At 39.9% G+C, this 16,487-nt stretch overlaps 1 protein-coding gene across 1 annotated transcript in view; it reads right to left on the bottom strand.

Moving 5' to 3' along the window:
- The window catches only part of RP1 (RP1 axonemal microtubule associated), a 217,928-nt gene that overhangs the window by 92,079 nt on the left and 109,362 nt on the right, over positions 1–16,487 (bottom strand). Inside the window, exons 27-31 of the mRNA XM_048508545.1 lie at positions 11,691–11,845; positions 8,975–9,053; positions 5,946–6,027; positions 3,110–3,165; positions 2,971–3,000 (exon numbers count right to left, since the gene is read on the bottom strand). Coding sequence (XP_048364502.1) covers positions 2,971–3,000; positions 3,110–3,165; positions 5,946–6,027; positions 8,975–9,053; positions 11,691–11,845 — 402 coding nt within the window. The remainder of the gene's footprint in view (positions 1–2,970; positions 3,001–3,109; positions 3,166–5,945; positions 6,028–8,974; positions 9,054–11,690; positions 11,846–16,487) is intronic.

The raw sequence follows: 16,487 nt of genomic DNA, 5'->3' as shown, positions 1-16,487 counted from the left end.
TCTGTTTAACAACTCTTTTTTTGTGTGTTTCTTCCCCTGATAGTTTTTCCCCAGCATTTTAATCCTCTTGATTTTTCCTTCATTTTATTCTTTGATTTGCTACTCATATTTTGTCCCCTTCCTTCTATATAAGGATTTTTCACAAGCTGACACTATGAGATGCAGGCACCAGAGAACTAACAGTTATGCAGGTCACAGGAATGAGTCACACAAATCCTGTCAGGAGAAGATAGAGTTAGATATATTAAGGGAGATTCCAATCTGCTGACTCAGACCCGCAATTTTCAATACTAACCCCATGTCACTGATCCTTTCTTATAAAGTCTATCAATCTAATATTTGGTTCAGATGTCTCCTGGCCTGCATCTCATTTAGAATCATAGACTTGGAAGGAGACTCCACCACACTCTGGCTGTTTTCGCACGGGCGGAATACAGCGTCCCAGGGACGCTAAAATCAGCCCCCGAGCGGTGCGAAGCCGCTCTTTTTCGGAAACAGCGGTTTCCAACCCCTGTCGTGCGGCAGCAGCTGGAAGGCGCCATTCCCCCCTTTCCCAAACGCCTTACCGTCTCTCCGACCTTCTGGTGCATCGCCCAGGCCAGAGCTGTTGCGCAGGGCAGGGGGGCATGTCCCCTGGCTTGGGCAAAGCGCCGGAAGGTCAGAGGGATGGTAAGGCATTTGGGGGGCGGCGCAGCCTCCGTGCAGGCTGCACCGTCTTCCCCGCCCCTACCGGGACTGTTCGTGCGAACGGCCCCGGGGGGGTGCGTCGGCGTCATATATGCCGATGTAACCCCTGAGCGTGGCTGTGCGGAAACAGCCTCTGAGGCAAACTACTCCACTGCCAAACAGACCTTACAATCAGGAAGTTCTTCCTGATGTTTAGGTGGAATCTTTTTTCCTGTAGCTTGAATCCATTACTCTGTGTACTAGCCTCTGGAGCAATGAAAACAAGCTATCACCATCTTCAATATGACATCCTTTCAAATGTTTAAATATGGCTAACATGTCACCCTTAACCTTCTCTTCTCCAGACTAAACATACCTAACTCCCTAAGTCTCTCCTCAAGGGCTATGGATTCCAGATCTCTTACCATTTTAGTTACCCTCCTCTGGATACACTCCAGCTTGTCAATATCCTTCTTGAACTGTGCCCAGAACTGGACACAGGTCAGGTCTGACCAGTGCACAATAGAGTGGTACTATTACTTCCCTTAATCTAGATACAGCATTATTGATGCAGCATAGAATTGCATTGGCTTTCTTAACTGCCATATCACACTATTGACTCGTGTTCTATTTGTGGTCTACTGAGAAATCGCAGACTATGGTCCAAGAAGTCAAAATGTTCATCAAGGTCATTCAGTTTCTTAGCCAGAGCCTCATAATCCTTTATGATATCCTGAAAACTATGTTTTGCACTGTCATTGGTTCCCACATGAATAATGGTAGGTGGGCATCATGAGTCTTGTCAGCTTCTGTGTTACATCATAGATTTTCGCTCCAGGGAGAAAGCACACATCTTGAGACATTCCTGTCATGCCTACAATTCACTGCTTCCCTTCCGATTAGCAAGGACTCCCCCCCCCCACAACCACACATCTCCTCGGGGGATTGGCAGGGGCCAATCCATGTGCTGAATATTTCAAGGTAATCCGCACATTTTCTAAGAACTGTTATGGACCCTCAAAGCGGGTGTCCCATCCCCCATTCTTTGCTAAGGAGATGGGGGCTACCCTTTTGAGGATCCATAACTTTGGACCCCCTGAACCAAACTGCACCAAACTTGGAGGATCCCATCAGGACAGTCTCCAGATGAAACCCTGAAATATTGGTGCTGATACGTCCAAAAATGCACCCCCTGCAAGAATATCCCAGAAATTTGCCCAAGAATCTTTGTTCTGCATTGAGTTTTCTGCATTGCTGTCAATAGGAGTTGCAGGCTTGGGGGGGGGACATTTCTGAAGGCACAGTCTCAAAACTTTCATGGTCTCATCAGGAGACTTCCCTCATGGTACCCCCCCCCCCGGTTTGGTACAGTTTGGTTCGGGGGGCCAAAGTTATGGACCCTCAAAACTGTAGCCCCCATCTCCTATTAGCTCCCATTGGAAACAATGGGGGATGGGGCACCCCCTTTGGGAGTCCATAACTTTGGACTCCCTAAACCAAAACCTCACCAAACCTGAGGGGTAGCATAAGGACAGTCTTCTGATGATACGCTGAAATGTTGGTGTTGCTAGCCTAAAAACTGAGCCACCTGCAGGCCAAAAATGGAAAACCACTAAAACACCAAAAACAAACCCTGCATTTTAATGCCCCCACAAGGTGGTGCCTTGGGCAGCTGCCCACCTTGCCCAATGGGCATTACGCCCCTGTACAAAACAATTAAATCAACAATACAGAATAAACTATCACTAATATATATCTCTCAGTTATTCAATTACATTAACAAGTCTGTTGGGAAAAAAATCTGTCATCCAAGCAGGAGAAAGAGGTATTGAGGCAACAGCAGAAGCTGAAGAGGAAAATGTTCAACTAACTAGTTAGAGAGGTTCAAAGAATCTTCTACAGCCCATGGGCTCCTATAGAAGAAAATGGCTTTGCACTAAACAGCTGTTCTTGGTATCTATGGAGCTGAAGTTGGCATTATTTTTGGATTCTCTGAGGATATCCTGATGAACTCTGGCCTGAAATTGCTTTCACTGTCACTTTGCAGTGTGGTTTTCAGCTCGCTTGGTAGGGAAGCTGTCCCCATTTATTACATGACAGTAATATTGGGATAAACAAAACAGTCATCTCAGAGGAACCCCTGACACATTTTAGAACAGAATACCAGTAATAAAGACTGGAAAGAAATCCAAAATTCTTGGTGAGCAATCCTTTCCTTTACTCATCTAAATGACTTTACATGCTCTTTCCACAGATTATTATCAGCAAAGTCAACACAACAAGAGTATATAGAGTTTGACTTACCTTTAGTGTATTTTTTTAGTTCATTATTTGCTAAAATAAAAACAAAAACAATATTATTCTTATTCTCTGTATTCTTAAACTTAATTAGAATGCTTCAGATATAATTATAATGGAAATGATTTTTATTTTCATTACTTACTTTTGGCAATTAATTCTCTCTCCATCTTCCCATCATCATGGTACTCATCTAGCCATCTTCCATTGTATAAAGATAGTAATTACAGGGAAGACAGATAGTAATTAGTCTTAATACCATGAAACCCTACATTATTTCTCCCTTTTAAACAAAGTTTTTAAGTATAAGTTGTCAAGTCATATCTTTTTTCAGAACCCTAAACAAAGATAACTCTGCTTGTTTCAGGAATATGCACTTGCAACAAATTCAATTCACGTTATTGTCAGGAGAATATAAGGGACTATCTTCAGAACTTCCTACTCTCTCCTGGGTAGTTTTCAAATTAGTATTTCCTCCCACCCAATTCGTTTCACTTTTACTGCTCATTCATGATACCATGCCAGAACAAAACTCTGCATACAAATTCTGATAAATTCAGAAACAAATCTAGGGTGACTGCTGTTAATATGAATATTCAGATGAAGAAATGTGTACTAGGTGCTATAGTCAAAAATAGTTAGAAATATAAGGCCTATTTATGTTAAAAATAGCTCCAGTGATGTAGGAATTAGCTAGAAGCAGCTGCTCTACTCATATTAAAAGATCTCTCTGCTGAATCTAGTCAGCTGACTAGAGAAAAAAATATTAATCAGTAGCTTCAGGTGACACATTTAAGGGTGAGCAAATATGCTTAAGTCCCCCCTCCTCATTGTTCACTCATCCTTGACAGTTGAGAAATGTTAGTATTTCCTATGGCAAATCTACACATACACTGCCTGTTTACTAGTATTTATGACAAGAAGAGTAGACTCTGCTAAGTTTAAATATTATTGCAATGAACAATCTTAATATTTATAAATTATCTCTTACTTTCCTTAAAGGGGGACACACCCTATTTTTTAAAGTAGAAGCTTGTTGTAATCCTAAAATAAATCCTTTCACTCTGGACAAAGATGGCAAAACTAAAGTGTTTCTATCAAGATATCAGTATATTTAGATATAAGCTTCTATGTCCATAGTTAGCAACTGAGTACACACAGTTTCAATAGAATCAGAGCATATATACAAAGGAATGTATATATTTACAGAGTCCCTCTATTGGAATGAATGGGGATACTTAAGGCTTGTGACTTCATGCTGCTCAGAAAAGAGAAATTCTGTTCATATCTCAGAATTCGTGCCTATAACAAATCTCTGGATTATAACTGTCTCTAATATTTAGCACATATTTCTTTTCAACAAGCCATTGCATGCAGTGTTAGCAAAACATCCCTTCCTTAAAAGGAAACACTCATTCTTTTTGAGGTTAAGAGAGAGAATTGTTTGACCCAGCTTCTTTTCAAATGCACTCCTTTGATTTAAACCTAGCTTAATAAAATTATATAAATAGTACCTTTGCCAGTATAACAAGATCATTTTAAGCTATCATTGAAACTGCTGAATATAACTTCTTTTATTTGAATATTGGTAGATTAATGCAGAATATTTAATCAAATATTTACATAAGCTGATGCAACTTGAAAGAGATGCAGTACATTTAGACAATCAAGATAATCAAAAGTGGGATAAGAAAAGATCTAATTTTAATCAGATACAAATTTAGCTTTGAGTGGATTAATAATAGTTTCCTGTATCAGCAGATTTTTAAAAATTGATATCTTGGCACTATTCAAACCTTACCAAAATGATGCAAGCAGGAAAAAAATGTGCCAGTAGCTACACATTCAAGAATTCAGTTCAGTAAAGTACTTGTACACAATTAAACAGAACACTAAAAAGCATGACAACACCACCAAAGTGAAGAGAGATAAATATGATTCTTTAGCTGTTTATGGTTGTGAAATGCTTCACTCAGTACAAAAACTGATACTTAAGGCTTATGACTTTATGCTGCCCATAAAAGCATTTAGAAGGGTTAAGCATTTTGTGTTGTCACCATAGAAACATAGAGACAGTGTAGAACAATGTTTTAAGTTCTTTCTGCTGATATAACAGAGTGTCCTACCTCTCAACAGTTTAGGATACTAACTAAATGCAACCCTGGCACAGAGGCATACCAGCCTAGGGACATGGGGGCACCCATGTCCCCAGATGCATGCCAAAAGGATGGCGTTAGTGCCCCGCCCCTGGCCTCCAGGAATGAGGGGGAGCTCTGCTCTGTGCTTGGGGTGGCTTGGGGGCATGGCCATGCCTCTGAGTGGGGGGGCACCCGGAGACCTAGTAGTCTACGGGTGCCATTTTCCTTTGGTATGCCTCTGCCCTGGCATAATCCAGGCATTACACCAAAGTAAGTAGAAAATAAACTGAATGCACAAACCATATCTATAACACATAATATTCTATCTTAGAGCAAGGATCTTTTGTACAAGAATGGACAACAGTGCTGTGACAGTGATGAACCAAAGAAGGAGGTTAGAAAAAAGGGGGGACAGGGATTGGGAAAAGAAGAGGAAACTCAAAGGTATAGGGAGGGAGCCAGTGTCAAAGACAGAAGGGGGCAATTACGGTTTCCTCCCACCCACCCCCGCTCCCCCCCATGATTCTTTGTAGATCCCCACTTGTCATAGACTAAGAGAGCAATCCTAAACAGGCCTACTCAGAATACTCCTTCAGTCTATCTAATGACACTTACTGCCAGGGATGTGTTCTTAGGGCTCTCCGCAAATGGTTAAGTGTGGAATCTACCTCTGTTGCAGGGGCACACTACAGGGAAAGATCCTGCAGAAAGTCATGCAGTGATGGGCAACTTATCTTTCACAGAAGTTTGTCTGAATTCCTGATTCTCTTGGGAGGAACATCTAATAAGCTGCTTTAAAAATCAGTGGAAACTCACAAGGGAAATAATTGATTAATTACATACCTATCACACGGAAAGAGAATTACTGCTTCTTCCTCTCCTTCTTGAAACTTGATGATGACCTTGTCAAGGAACCAACCACTACCTGTGATTTAATGACAAGAAGCATGTTGAAATTGTTGGGAAAAGATCTCCAGGCAACTTTGCTCAAGGAAGTGTTTTTGATGCAAAGAATACTATGTTTTCCCAGCTCCTGTGGTTTTACCTAAAAACAGCTGGGCAATGCTCACTCATTTTTTTACAAATAAATATAATAGGTGCAAAATACAGTTTATTTATTCCTTCCTTTCTTCCTCTATATTTCACTACCAACAAGAATTTAATTCCAAACTCCTGTGTACTTTCCCCTGAAATAGTGTGTCTGAGCTTTATAGCAGATTTGGAGGGTTATGTGGTCCTGGTAAATTACTGGCGTGGAATTCCAGGATACTTTTCACAAATTAAAATTTTATTTATATATGTTTTTTAACTTAAAGGTTTCAAAAATAATTTACAATAAATAAAACAAACTGAGGCAACAACTTCTGCTGAGATGACCTTCTCTTTACATCAATCCATTCTCTCACTCCTTTACATCTCTGAGACCTGTTATGATATGACTCCCTTTCTAGTCTCTCAATGTTCCAAACACCCTGATTTAGTTTACTTCAAACTGAATCTTTGTCAGTCTCCAACCCAGACAGCTGTCTCTCTCTGCTACGTTTTACACACATTCTGACTCTCAGTTCAGCTTCTCCATAGTCTCTCTCCAGCATCAACCAATCCCCTAACTCTCCCAGCCCTCTTTCAGCCCCCTTTCTTCTACAGCTTACCTCTCAATTTAAAGAAACACAAGGCAATATTTTAAAATGTTACAAGTTGCTTGATTGTGATGTCATTGTTAATTACTGATAGGATCATGGCTCACAATATATGCCTAAAGCCCCAGGTTCAATTTCTGGGGTCTCCAATTAAAGGATCAGATGAGGAGATGAGGTGGTGGTGTTGAAAGACCTCTATCTGAGATTCAAGAATTTTGCTGCCACTCTATAACAATAACCATGGTCTGAATACAAGGAACAAACAATATTTTGAGGTTTTTTTAAAAAAACTAATTTAAACTTTGAGCATTTCACTGCTGTAGAATGAGGAACTGGTCATCTTATCCTTTTTAAAAAAAGAAGTGGCTACCAACAACATGGGGTGTTCTGGGCCTTCAGTGTTGTTACATCATCTCACTAACCTTTTGACACCAAAGTGTATTATTAATAAAGCATTTTTAACAGATACAACCTGTGTGCCAGTAAAGTACTTGACCAGTGGTGGGATTTTTAGTAACAGTTTCCGATGGTGGTGGGATTCAAACAGTGGAGTAGTGCCAATGGGGCTGGGCGGGGCACAATGGGGCGTGGCCAGGCATTCTGGGGCGGGGCATTCCTGGGCAGGGCTGCGGCAAGGACATAGGGTGCGTGCATCCCAGGTGCGGTTTCCCTTCGCCCCGCCTCTAGATTCAAATGATGACTGTTTAAAGTATTAAAAAAGCGATATAACGAAAGGTATTATATTATTTCTTTTTTACATAATTATATTGATTGATTTTAAATAATAACATAAGTGAGGAGAGAAACCAAAAACTGTTTACAATTGTTAACATATTACAAACATATCTAATTGTCTATCTCTCTCAACCCCCCAACTAAAACATCCTATATTGCCTCCCTCCTTCCCATATTTCCCTCCCTCCCTACTTTCTACTTCCCCTTCAGATTCCTATAACTACTTTATCTATTCCACTTGAAAGAAAACTAACAGAGGGAGAGATTCAAAATCCTTAATCTAAAAGAGTAGTTTAAACTCTTCTTTTTCCAATATAAATTTCAAGGGGAAAAAAGAAAATGAAAAATCTTTACCTATAATACTTTCCCAACCTCTATACCAATGAACAAAAAAATAGAATTACTATATATTGTATTATTTCATGCAGTTCATATACACGTGGGGGGTGCCATGAGGGGCAGGGGGCTGCAGGGGGCCCTGGGGGCGATTTTGCATCCCCCACTTGATGAAATTTGTTGTACCCATGGCTGCATCCCACCTCTGCACTTCACACCGAAAGGCAAAGTTTTGTTTAAATTTCCTCTCACCCATGGAGAGGGAAAAAATTCTGCTAAAATTCTGCTACAAGGCAAAACATGGACAGGTCAATCCAGATTGCAAAGCAGAGCCTCCAAATTGAAACCTGTAACAGTCATCCAGAAGGATAAACTGTTTGATGGTATCGAAAGCCTCTGAGAGATCTAAGAGAATTGACAGAGTTGTACTCCCTCTGTCTACTCTGGGCACACGTCATCTACTCAAGTAACCAAAGCGGTTGTAGTTTCACAACTGGGCCTATAACCTGATTGGAAAGGTTCTAAACAATCCAGGAAAGCTTGAAATCATCCAGCTACCACCCACTCAGTGATCTACCTGTGAATACTTGGGAGATGTTAATCTCTTTAGCTTCATCCTGCAAAGTGTTGATGTTGCATGCCACACTTCTCAGGAGACCCTGGGGTTCACAAGGTCTCCTGGGAAGTGTAGTCCCCACCAAGCCGTTTTTAGCCTCAAGTGAACAGGCCGCTTTTCCAGCCTGCACTTTCAGGCTGAACTAAGGTAAGCATGGGGGGTGCGTGGGTGGGGGAGTCATGGGGGGCGGGGCACCATAGGGGTGGGAAGTGATTTTTTGCCCCCCAGGCATGTGCATGGTGCAACGTCCACCCCCGTCCCCTGGTAGCTCCGCCTCTGGGGTGGGGGACGGGGATGTTTTACGTAGGAATTTTTAGGATTGTTTTATGACTGTATTTTTATGGTATTTTATTACTGTACCAGCCCAGGGACTTTGGTGATAGGCAGGAAATAAATTCTCATAAATACAATAATAAATAAATAAACTGTACTCTCTGTCTAGTAAGAACACTGAACTGATCTTATTAAGAACTGCACACAAGAAAATAGATGTTCTGTTTAAAACATCTAAAGAAACAGATTTATCAGTAGGAAATTAACTCTACCTGGACCAGTTCCATCATGACTAATGAGAATTTTATTCAGATTTCCAACAGAAATTGCCTTTATATAGAACACATCACTCTGCAAAAACAGAAAAACAAGAGTCACACAACAGAAAAAACACCATCTGAGGAGACAGACAAGGTCCCATGAAATATGAGTTTTAATATAAAGTGCACAGATACAAATTTTAATATGAAGTCCAACAGTATGTACTTCAATAAACTATAAAAATAACAGATTAATAGATGCTTTACGTTTCAGGGATTTAAATGGTATTCTGGGCCTCCTAATGGACCTGCTTTGCACAAATCTTGAACTTAGTTTGTAAATGTTTTTAGGGTTTAATCCTAGGAATATTGTTTCACAGGAGACAAAAAAGTTTTTTCCCCTACTTGAATATTACAATACCTCTCTCATTGCAATCTGCTCATTGGGACAATAGGAAATGCATCACAGCTAGAAATTAGAAGATGAAGCTGAAACTGGCCACCTCATCTGGGCAAAATCTAGGTCCAGCTCATGTCAAGGTCCAATTTGATTAAGCCAAGACCCAGAGACATGTGGTTGTCTTTCCGCCAGCATAATGAATTAATGGGGTTTCCCATTTAGAAGCTATTCCTAAGAATCTGGAAAGTATTCTTAGGAAATATAAGGTCATAAAGCAGTTTGTAATTTGAAGCTATTCACAGGAAAACCAAGAACCAACAGTTCATGTACACTGACTTCCTTTCTGTAGCTCTTCTGCTAAACACACAAACTGCTTTCACTTTTGTGGAAGATTTTTAAAGATAAGGTTGGAATTTCTGTAGAAATTGGAAAATTATCTGAAATACTCAAGTGAGCATGAATTTCTTTATGTTATTCATTCTTTATATTACATTTATATCATACTTTTCATCCATGGAACCCTGGACAGTTCATGCCATTTTTGGTAAGATATATGAAGTTTTGTTGAAGGCTTTCACAGCTGGATTCAACTGGTTCTGGTGGGTTTTCCGGGATGTGTGTCCGGAAAACTCGCATTCAAACTCATATTAAGGAGCACGAAAGACACTGTTGGCTTAACCATCCTGAAAAATCTGCAGTTGCATGTCTTAAACAGAACTTGACATAACATTTTATTTGAAAACACTGAAATTCTGGACAATTCAGAAGGTTACTTTGTCAGACTGCACAGGGAAACCACTGAAATTCACAAACACCAAGACCATTTCAACAGGAAATAAGAGACTTTGAAAATTTGCAAAGCTTGGCTACCAGTACTTAAAAACACCAAAAGCAAACCCCAAGGGCATGCTAAGTTCATGAACAGACTTCCCCCCCAAACACAGGATTCGCATTCACCAATACTACTGCGGCTGCAGGGCATGAAAATGTGAATCATTCCCGGGACTGATAAATGTGAATCATTCCCGGGACTGCAATACAATACTATCAACTACATCTTTGCATAACAAGTTCCACTCAAACACTTACTGATTGGTTCCCCACCCTGGGACATGGACAATATATACCCCAAACATTTCCTTCTCTGGACACAGTGTGTAACAGACTTCCCTCTGTGGTACACCTATGAAGATGCCAGCCACAGATGCAGGCAAAACATTAGGAATAAGATCCACCAAACCACAGCCACACAGCCGGGAAAACCCACCAGAACCAGTATATGAAATTTGTTTGATGGTGAAAAGAGGTAAAGTTGGCTTCTTTGACTATCCAAAAAGTCCTTGCAGGAGATCATAGTAAAAAACATGTGGGATTGAGGCTTATAATAAAAAGGAATTTGGATGAGTTTAAGCTTGCAGTGTTGCATGGAGAGTTGATGTTGAGGAACACAAGATTGACATGCTTTTGGCCATGTAGATAGAACTGTCAGAACATGGTCATCTGGAAAAACATTTCCTCTGTCTCTTCTTCCATGCATTTAAAGGAGATAACGAGAAGTCTAAGGACGTGAGGGAAGTAAAGAACTCAGCAAAATAAAAAAAGGCTTTCTGGGAATATATAATCATATTCTTTAACTTTTTGCTCAGTTTGAAAACAAAAAGTGATCTTTGTTTCAGGAGAGTATTTATGATTTTAAGTTAATAAAAGGATGAAAGCATGCAGCTATAGATATTCTAATGCCAATAAAGGCTTAACAACAACAACAACAACAAACAAGAGTTATAGATATATTGAGAGAGTTCTGGCTATGTTGAAGCCCTGAGGTTACAAACATTGTGTAGGGTGGATTGTTCAAGTCCCCAGGCCTATCCCTCTCTCAGCAGTCCTGCATGGACAACCAGTTATGAAGTTGATCTTCTCTGGCCTACGTATAAACATCATGCCATTTATGAGCCCAGGTAGTGCTCACAGCACCAGAAAGGAAGGAACATCACTTTGTACCAAACATTGTTCATAATACAAAACCATTCTGTTCCATGAAAAAGAAAGTCAAGGAAAAAAACTCACAGAAAAGAAATGCTAACTGATATCATAATTTTTCCATTCAAAACTCATAAGCAAAATTTTGTATTTGCTATAGCTACACACAGTAAACGCTTGTAGTCACTCAGGGAGACAAATGGTTTGTATGTACTGTAAATATTTCTGACAAAAGAACTCAGCTGAATATAATTTGTCAGAAACAAATAAGTAAGATTAGACAATCTGGATTTGTCAAATAAATGTTACCTATTAATTCCAGTATGAGGTTCTGCACACTTTTTTTACCTGATTTTGCCGAAACTTGATTTTATTGTTCTTTGATCTATGAAGTTTTCGCTTTCCAGAATCTCCTCTGTTTCCAATAAGAGTAATGTACACATTAGCATTTGTTTCTGCATCAGGCTCTGACCCTGTATATACATGTATCTCGTATACCACCACTGAAATTGATAAAATTGACATTATTTGTACCCACCAATCCTTACAACTTGCCTAAACAACATTTCACTATATCCATCACATTTTAATCTTGCTCTTTCTCCAGTGAACTCAGAGTGGTACCCATAATTCTCTCCTTTTCATAACAACTTGTGAGAGAATTTGGAATACCATACCCAAGGTTACCAACAGTGTAATACTAAACAGGTTGTCACATTCCTCTCAGGGGCCCCCTGTTAGCGTGATTCAAATTCTCTAGTAGTTCTTCTTCGGCCCTTCTGCAAAATCCAATTTTATTTTCTTTCTTTCCCTGTGTTACTATGCAAAAGTCTAAACCAATATGGTTGTGGTGGGTCCAGTGTGTCCAGTGTGTAACTTTCCTCTGTGATACAGCTCTGAAGATGCCAGACTCAGATGCAGGTAAAACATTAGGAACAAGATCCACCAGATCACGGCCATACAGACCAGAAAACTCACCACAACCAGTTGAAACTGGCTGTGAAAGCCTTCTACAATACATTAAACCAGTATGCCCAGTTTTTGTGAACCATCTTCCCAGCAGATAAGTGAAGTCTTTCCAACTCAGTCTCCTTTCTTACTAGCTGTCTATGAATGACTAATATAATATTCTTCCCCTTTTTTCTGATGTACCCATTATCTGATATTATAAATTGCTGAGATGGGGTTGTATGCTACGGGTTCTATCAGATGATACTGTTCTAATCATCATCAATTGGATTCACTGTTGAGATTTTAGCTATGTTTTATTTATATGGCTTTATTGTACTATTGATATTTTAAATTCCTGCAGCTGCCCTGAACCTAATCTCAGCTGGGAAAAGGGCGGGTTATAAATTTAATAAAATAAATAAACAACTCAGATCCCTTTCCTTACTAGAAGACAATGCAATAAAATAAAATAAAGTTTGTGCCAACTTCTACTCTTTCTCCAGACACAAAAGGCTAGCAAGACATTGCTTCAGGGCAGCTACAGAACATGCTTTACTTTTGCCCTCACAGAGTGACTCACTGCACTTTATGTAACATAGCAGATTTGGTTCAATCTTAGTAAAGAAAGCTATTTTCCTTGTTGCCTATATGCTGTGCTTTCAATACAGTTGTTAATATGATTGGGCCATACATCTCTGTGTCTCTAGCTTTCTCTCACTGGCCTTCATTTTGTGTTTGTAATACACACAAACCTTATACTACTATCTATCAGCAGCAGATATACAATATAATAATGCCTTCTTTTTGAGGCAGACAAAGCACATAGTGCATGTAAAGCTATTAGAATCATCCTTCAGTTCCTGATTCTCTGCATTCCTGCAACAGTTTGAGGCCATTGGATCTTGTATTCAGAAGCATTAAATTACACCAAACTGCCCAGAAACAGGAAACTGCCACATCCTCTGTCAAATGAGAAACAAAATGCAATAATGTAAACAGAACATAATATATGTCTGAAGATATTGTTTTACTACACAGAAATGAGTGTCTTAAACCATATTCTGTAATCCAAAAAGAACCAAAAATATGAAGAAGGAATAAAAGGAGCAAGGTTAATTAATATCAATTTATCGGAATGGATAAAATCCATGTTGGGGGGAAACTTCGCACAGATTCTGCACCTAACGTGAGTCCACTCTGCAATCCCCGCAACCCAGGTTTTTCAAGAATTGCACTATCTGTGATTCTTTAATTTTAACATGGATTGCAGTTTTTTTCTGAAAAAAGTTTCCCTTTTTTTTCAGTCCCCACCTCTTTGCTGTGTAGTTACGGAGAGGCACAGGGATGGCAGCATGGCTGTGGAGGTCCATGCCTGCCTGGCTTCATGGCTATGCAGTGAAGGAAGGAGAGTGGGAAAAAAAGTGCCTCCATGCAAAGGCACAATGGCAACCCGCACTGCCTCTGCGGGCTCCATTCATTAGCATGTGAATGCTCCGACGGCAATGTGGGTTGCTTAACCCCAACTGCAACTCGCTGTAATTTGCCCATGCGGAAGAGGACTGAGACAAGTTACTTAAATACACATGACTTAAATAACCAAGCACACCATTCATCTGTATTGTCGAAGGCTTTCACGGCCGGAATCACTGGGGTGCTGTGTGGTTTCCGGCCTGTATGGCCATGTTCTAGCAGCATTCTCTCCTGACATTTCGCCTGCATCAGTGGCTGGCATTCAGATCCTCTGAAGGTGCCAGCCACAGTTGCAGGCAAAACATCAGGAGAGAATGCTGCTAGAACATGGCCATACAGCCCAGAAACCACACAGCAAACCATTCATCTACTGGTGTCTGTCTATATTGGTTTGTTTTGCAGGTGGTGATAAGTTTTGAGTAATTCATTGTAGAGGTTTTTCAGTGCTGATTGTCTACCACTTACCTACAGAGGCATAGCTGGGCCATACTGTGCCCAGTGCGCACTCTGAGGTTTTCTGCCCCCCCCCCCCCCCCCACACACACACACTTACCTAAGTTCAGCATGAAAGTGCAGGCTGGAAAAAGCAGCCTGTTCACTTGAGGCTGAAAATGTCCTGGTGGGAACTGCACTTCCCAGGAGACCTTGGGGCTCGATTTTCCACCCCCACAGGAGTGCACCCAGCGCATTGCACACACCCTGTACACCCTGTAGCTCCACCTCTGCTTACCTATTAATTGAACACCCAGAATCAAAACTAACTAGCAGAAGGTTTCTGGACGGATGTTAAAGTCAAAAGGGGAGATATGAATATGCAGCTGGAAGAGGGAATAAACAGGTGGAGAATATGCTGCAGTAAACAGAAGCATAAAAAGCAGGAAGTTCAGATCAGGGAATTCTGGGGCAAAGTGTCAGGAGATAGACTATTTCAGTGTCAGCATTTTGCACAGACGAGGGTCATGAAAAAGGACAAGCAAGAAGAGGGAAACTGTCAAGATGAGGCACAGCAAAAGTTGAATGAAGGATTGCAAACATTATAGTAACTGCCATTGTTTGTGGTAGAAAGTTATCAAGCAAAGACTGATTAAGAGCAGCCAGGTTTATTGTTATATTCTGGCAAACAGTGAAAAAGATGAGTAATGAAGTCCATTGGTAACTTGGAACCTTAACAAAAGAACTGTTACATTTCAATATAGTTTATAAAATATATTTTCTGCTTTTTGTTATGGCTTTTGACAAAACACCCTTTTTAATTAAGTGAAAATATTGCTGTCATTTTTTTTAGTTGGATCTTAATTTTATATTGGATTGTAATTAGGCATCATATAATACCCCATTTGTTCTCTTTAACAATCTATAATGGGTGTACTTTGTTGCTTCTAAGCAATTATTCATTTATATGGAAAATGCAGATGGCAAATTTAAGTCTAATTTCTGAAGAGCTAAAAGTAAAAACTCATACTGTAAAAACTCATCGGTTGCTATTTAGTTTAAATATACTGAATCAATGGGTAGTTTGAAATCATAAACTTGTACTTTGGAAAAGGTCTAACCTATGCAATGTTTCTATTTTCATATACATTTTCTGAATATATTTCAATAAGTATATGTCAGATAAGGTCAAGATAGCCATCATAGGAACTTTGTTAATAAAGCTGAGTAAATATTCTGATTTGAAAAACAACATGATCATTTTCAAATCAGGATTGACCATAACAAACCCTTATTAACTCTGAAAGATTACCATTATCTTTCATGGGACTAATATTGATTAAATCTGTGCCTCCATTATTCTTCTTACGTTTTGTTTGTTGTAATTGTTGTTGTTTTGCCATCAAGTCACACTTGACTCACAGCAATCCCCTGCTCTGAAAATGAAAGGAAGTTCTCTAACCGAGGAAGGGGGTGGAAGGTGGGAAAAATAAAAGATGTCCACTGTGTAGACAACAAAGTTAAGAGCAGTTATTTTTAAAATATCCTAAGGACTGGTTCTGGTGGGTTTTCCAGGCTGTGTGGCCATGGTCTGGTGGATCTTGTTCCTAACATTTCACTTGCATCTGTGGCTGGCATCCTCTGTGATACACCTCTGAAGATGCCAGCTACAGATGCAGGTGAAACGTTAGGAACAAGATCCACCAGACCAGGGCCACACAGCCTGGAAAAGCTACCAGAACCAGTTGAATCTGGCTGTGAAAGCCTTCGTCCTAGGGATGTTTTATTTGTGCTGTGTAGTAGGAAAAAACCAAGACAGTTCTTTTTAAGACAGACTCAGGAAGTCTTATGTGTGCTGTGTAGAATAGACCTCAGATTTGTGTTCTTTTTTGAAAGGACCCGACACATAATTGACTTTTTTTTAGAAATCACATGTATATTATGACCATCTTTTAATTGGTATGAACATAAAATTCCTCGCCACATTGATTGTTTGAGTCATAATTCAAAAGCACTGTTCTGTAAACTACCAGTTTTTAAAGATTCAAGTCTATTTCATCCAAAAACAAAAACCAACACAGTAGCTTTCCTTTCAAGCTTCAAGTCTCAGATTAAACAGACATAATATTCTTGATTTAAATGACAAGCAGTAGATCCATTTCAAGTCCTCAAAATACAGGGTTGGAAATCACAATCTATCAGCAGAAGTTGCTGAAAGATTGTGCTCATAGATCCGTGGTGGCAAACCTTTGGCACTCCAGATGTTATGGACTACAATTCCCATCAGCCCCT

Source organism: Sphaerodactylus townsendi, linkage group LG09 (genome assembly GCF_021028975.2).
Source record: "Sphaerodactylus townsendi isolate TG3544 linkage group LG09, MPM_Stown_v2.3, whole genome shotgun sequence".
Lineage (NCBI taxonomy): Eukaryota > Metazoa > Chordata > Lepidosauria > Squamata > Sphaerodactylidae > Sphaerodactylus > Sphaerodactylus townsendi.
The sequence above is the reverse complement of the archived record's forward strand: the minus strand, read 5'-3'. Positions and strand labels throughout refer to the sequence as shown.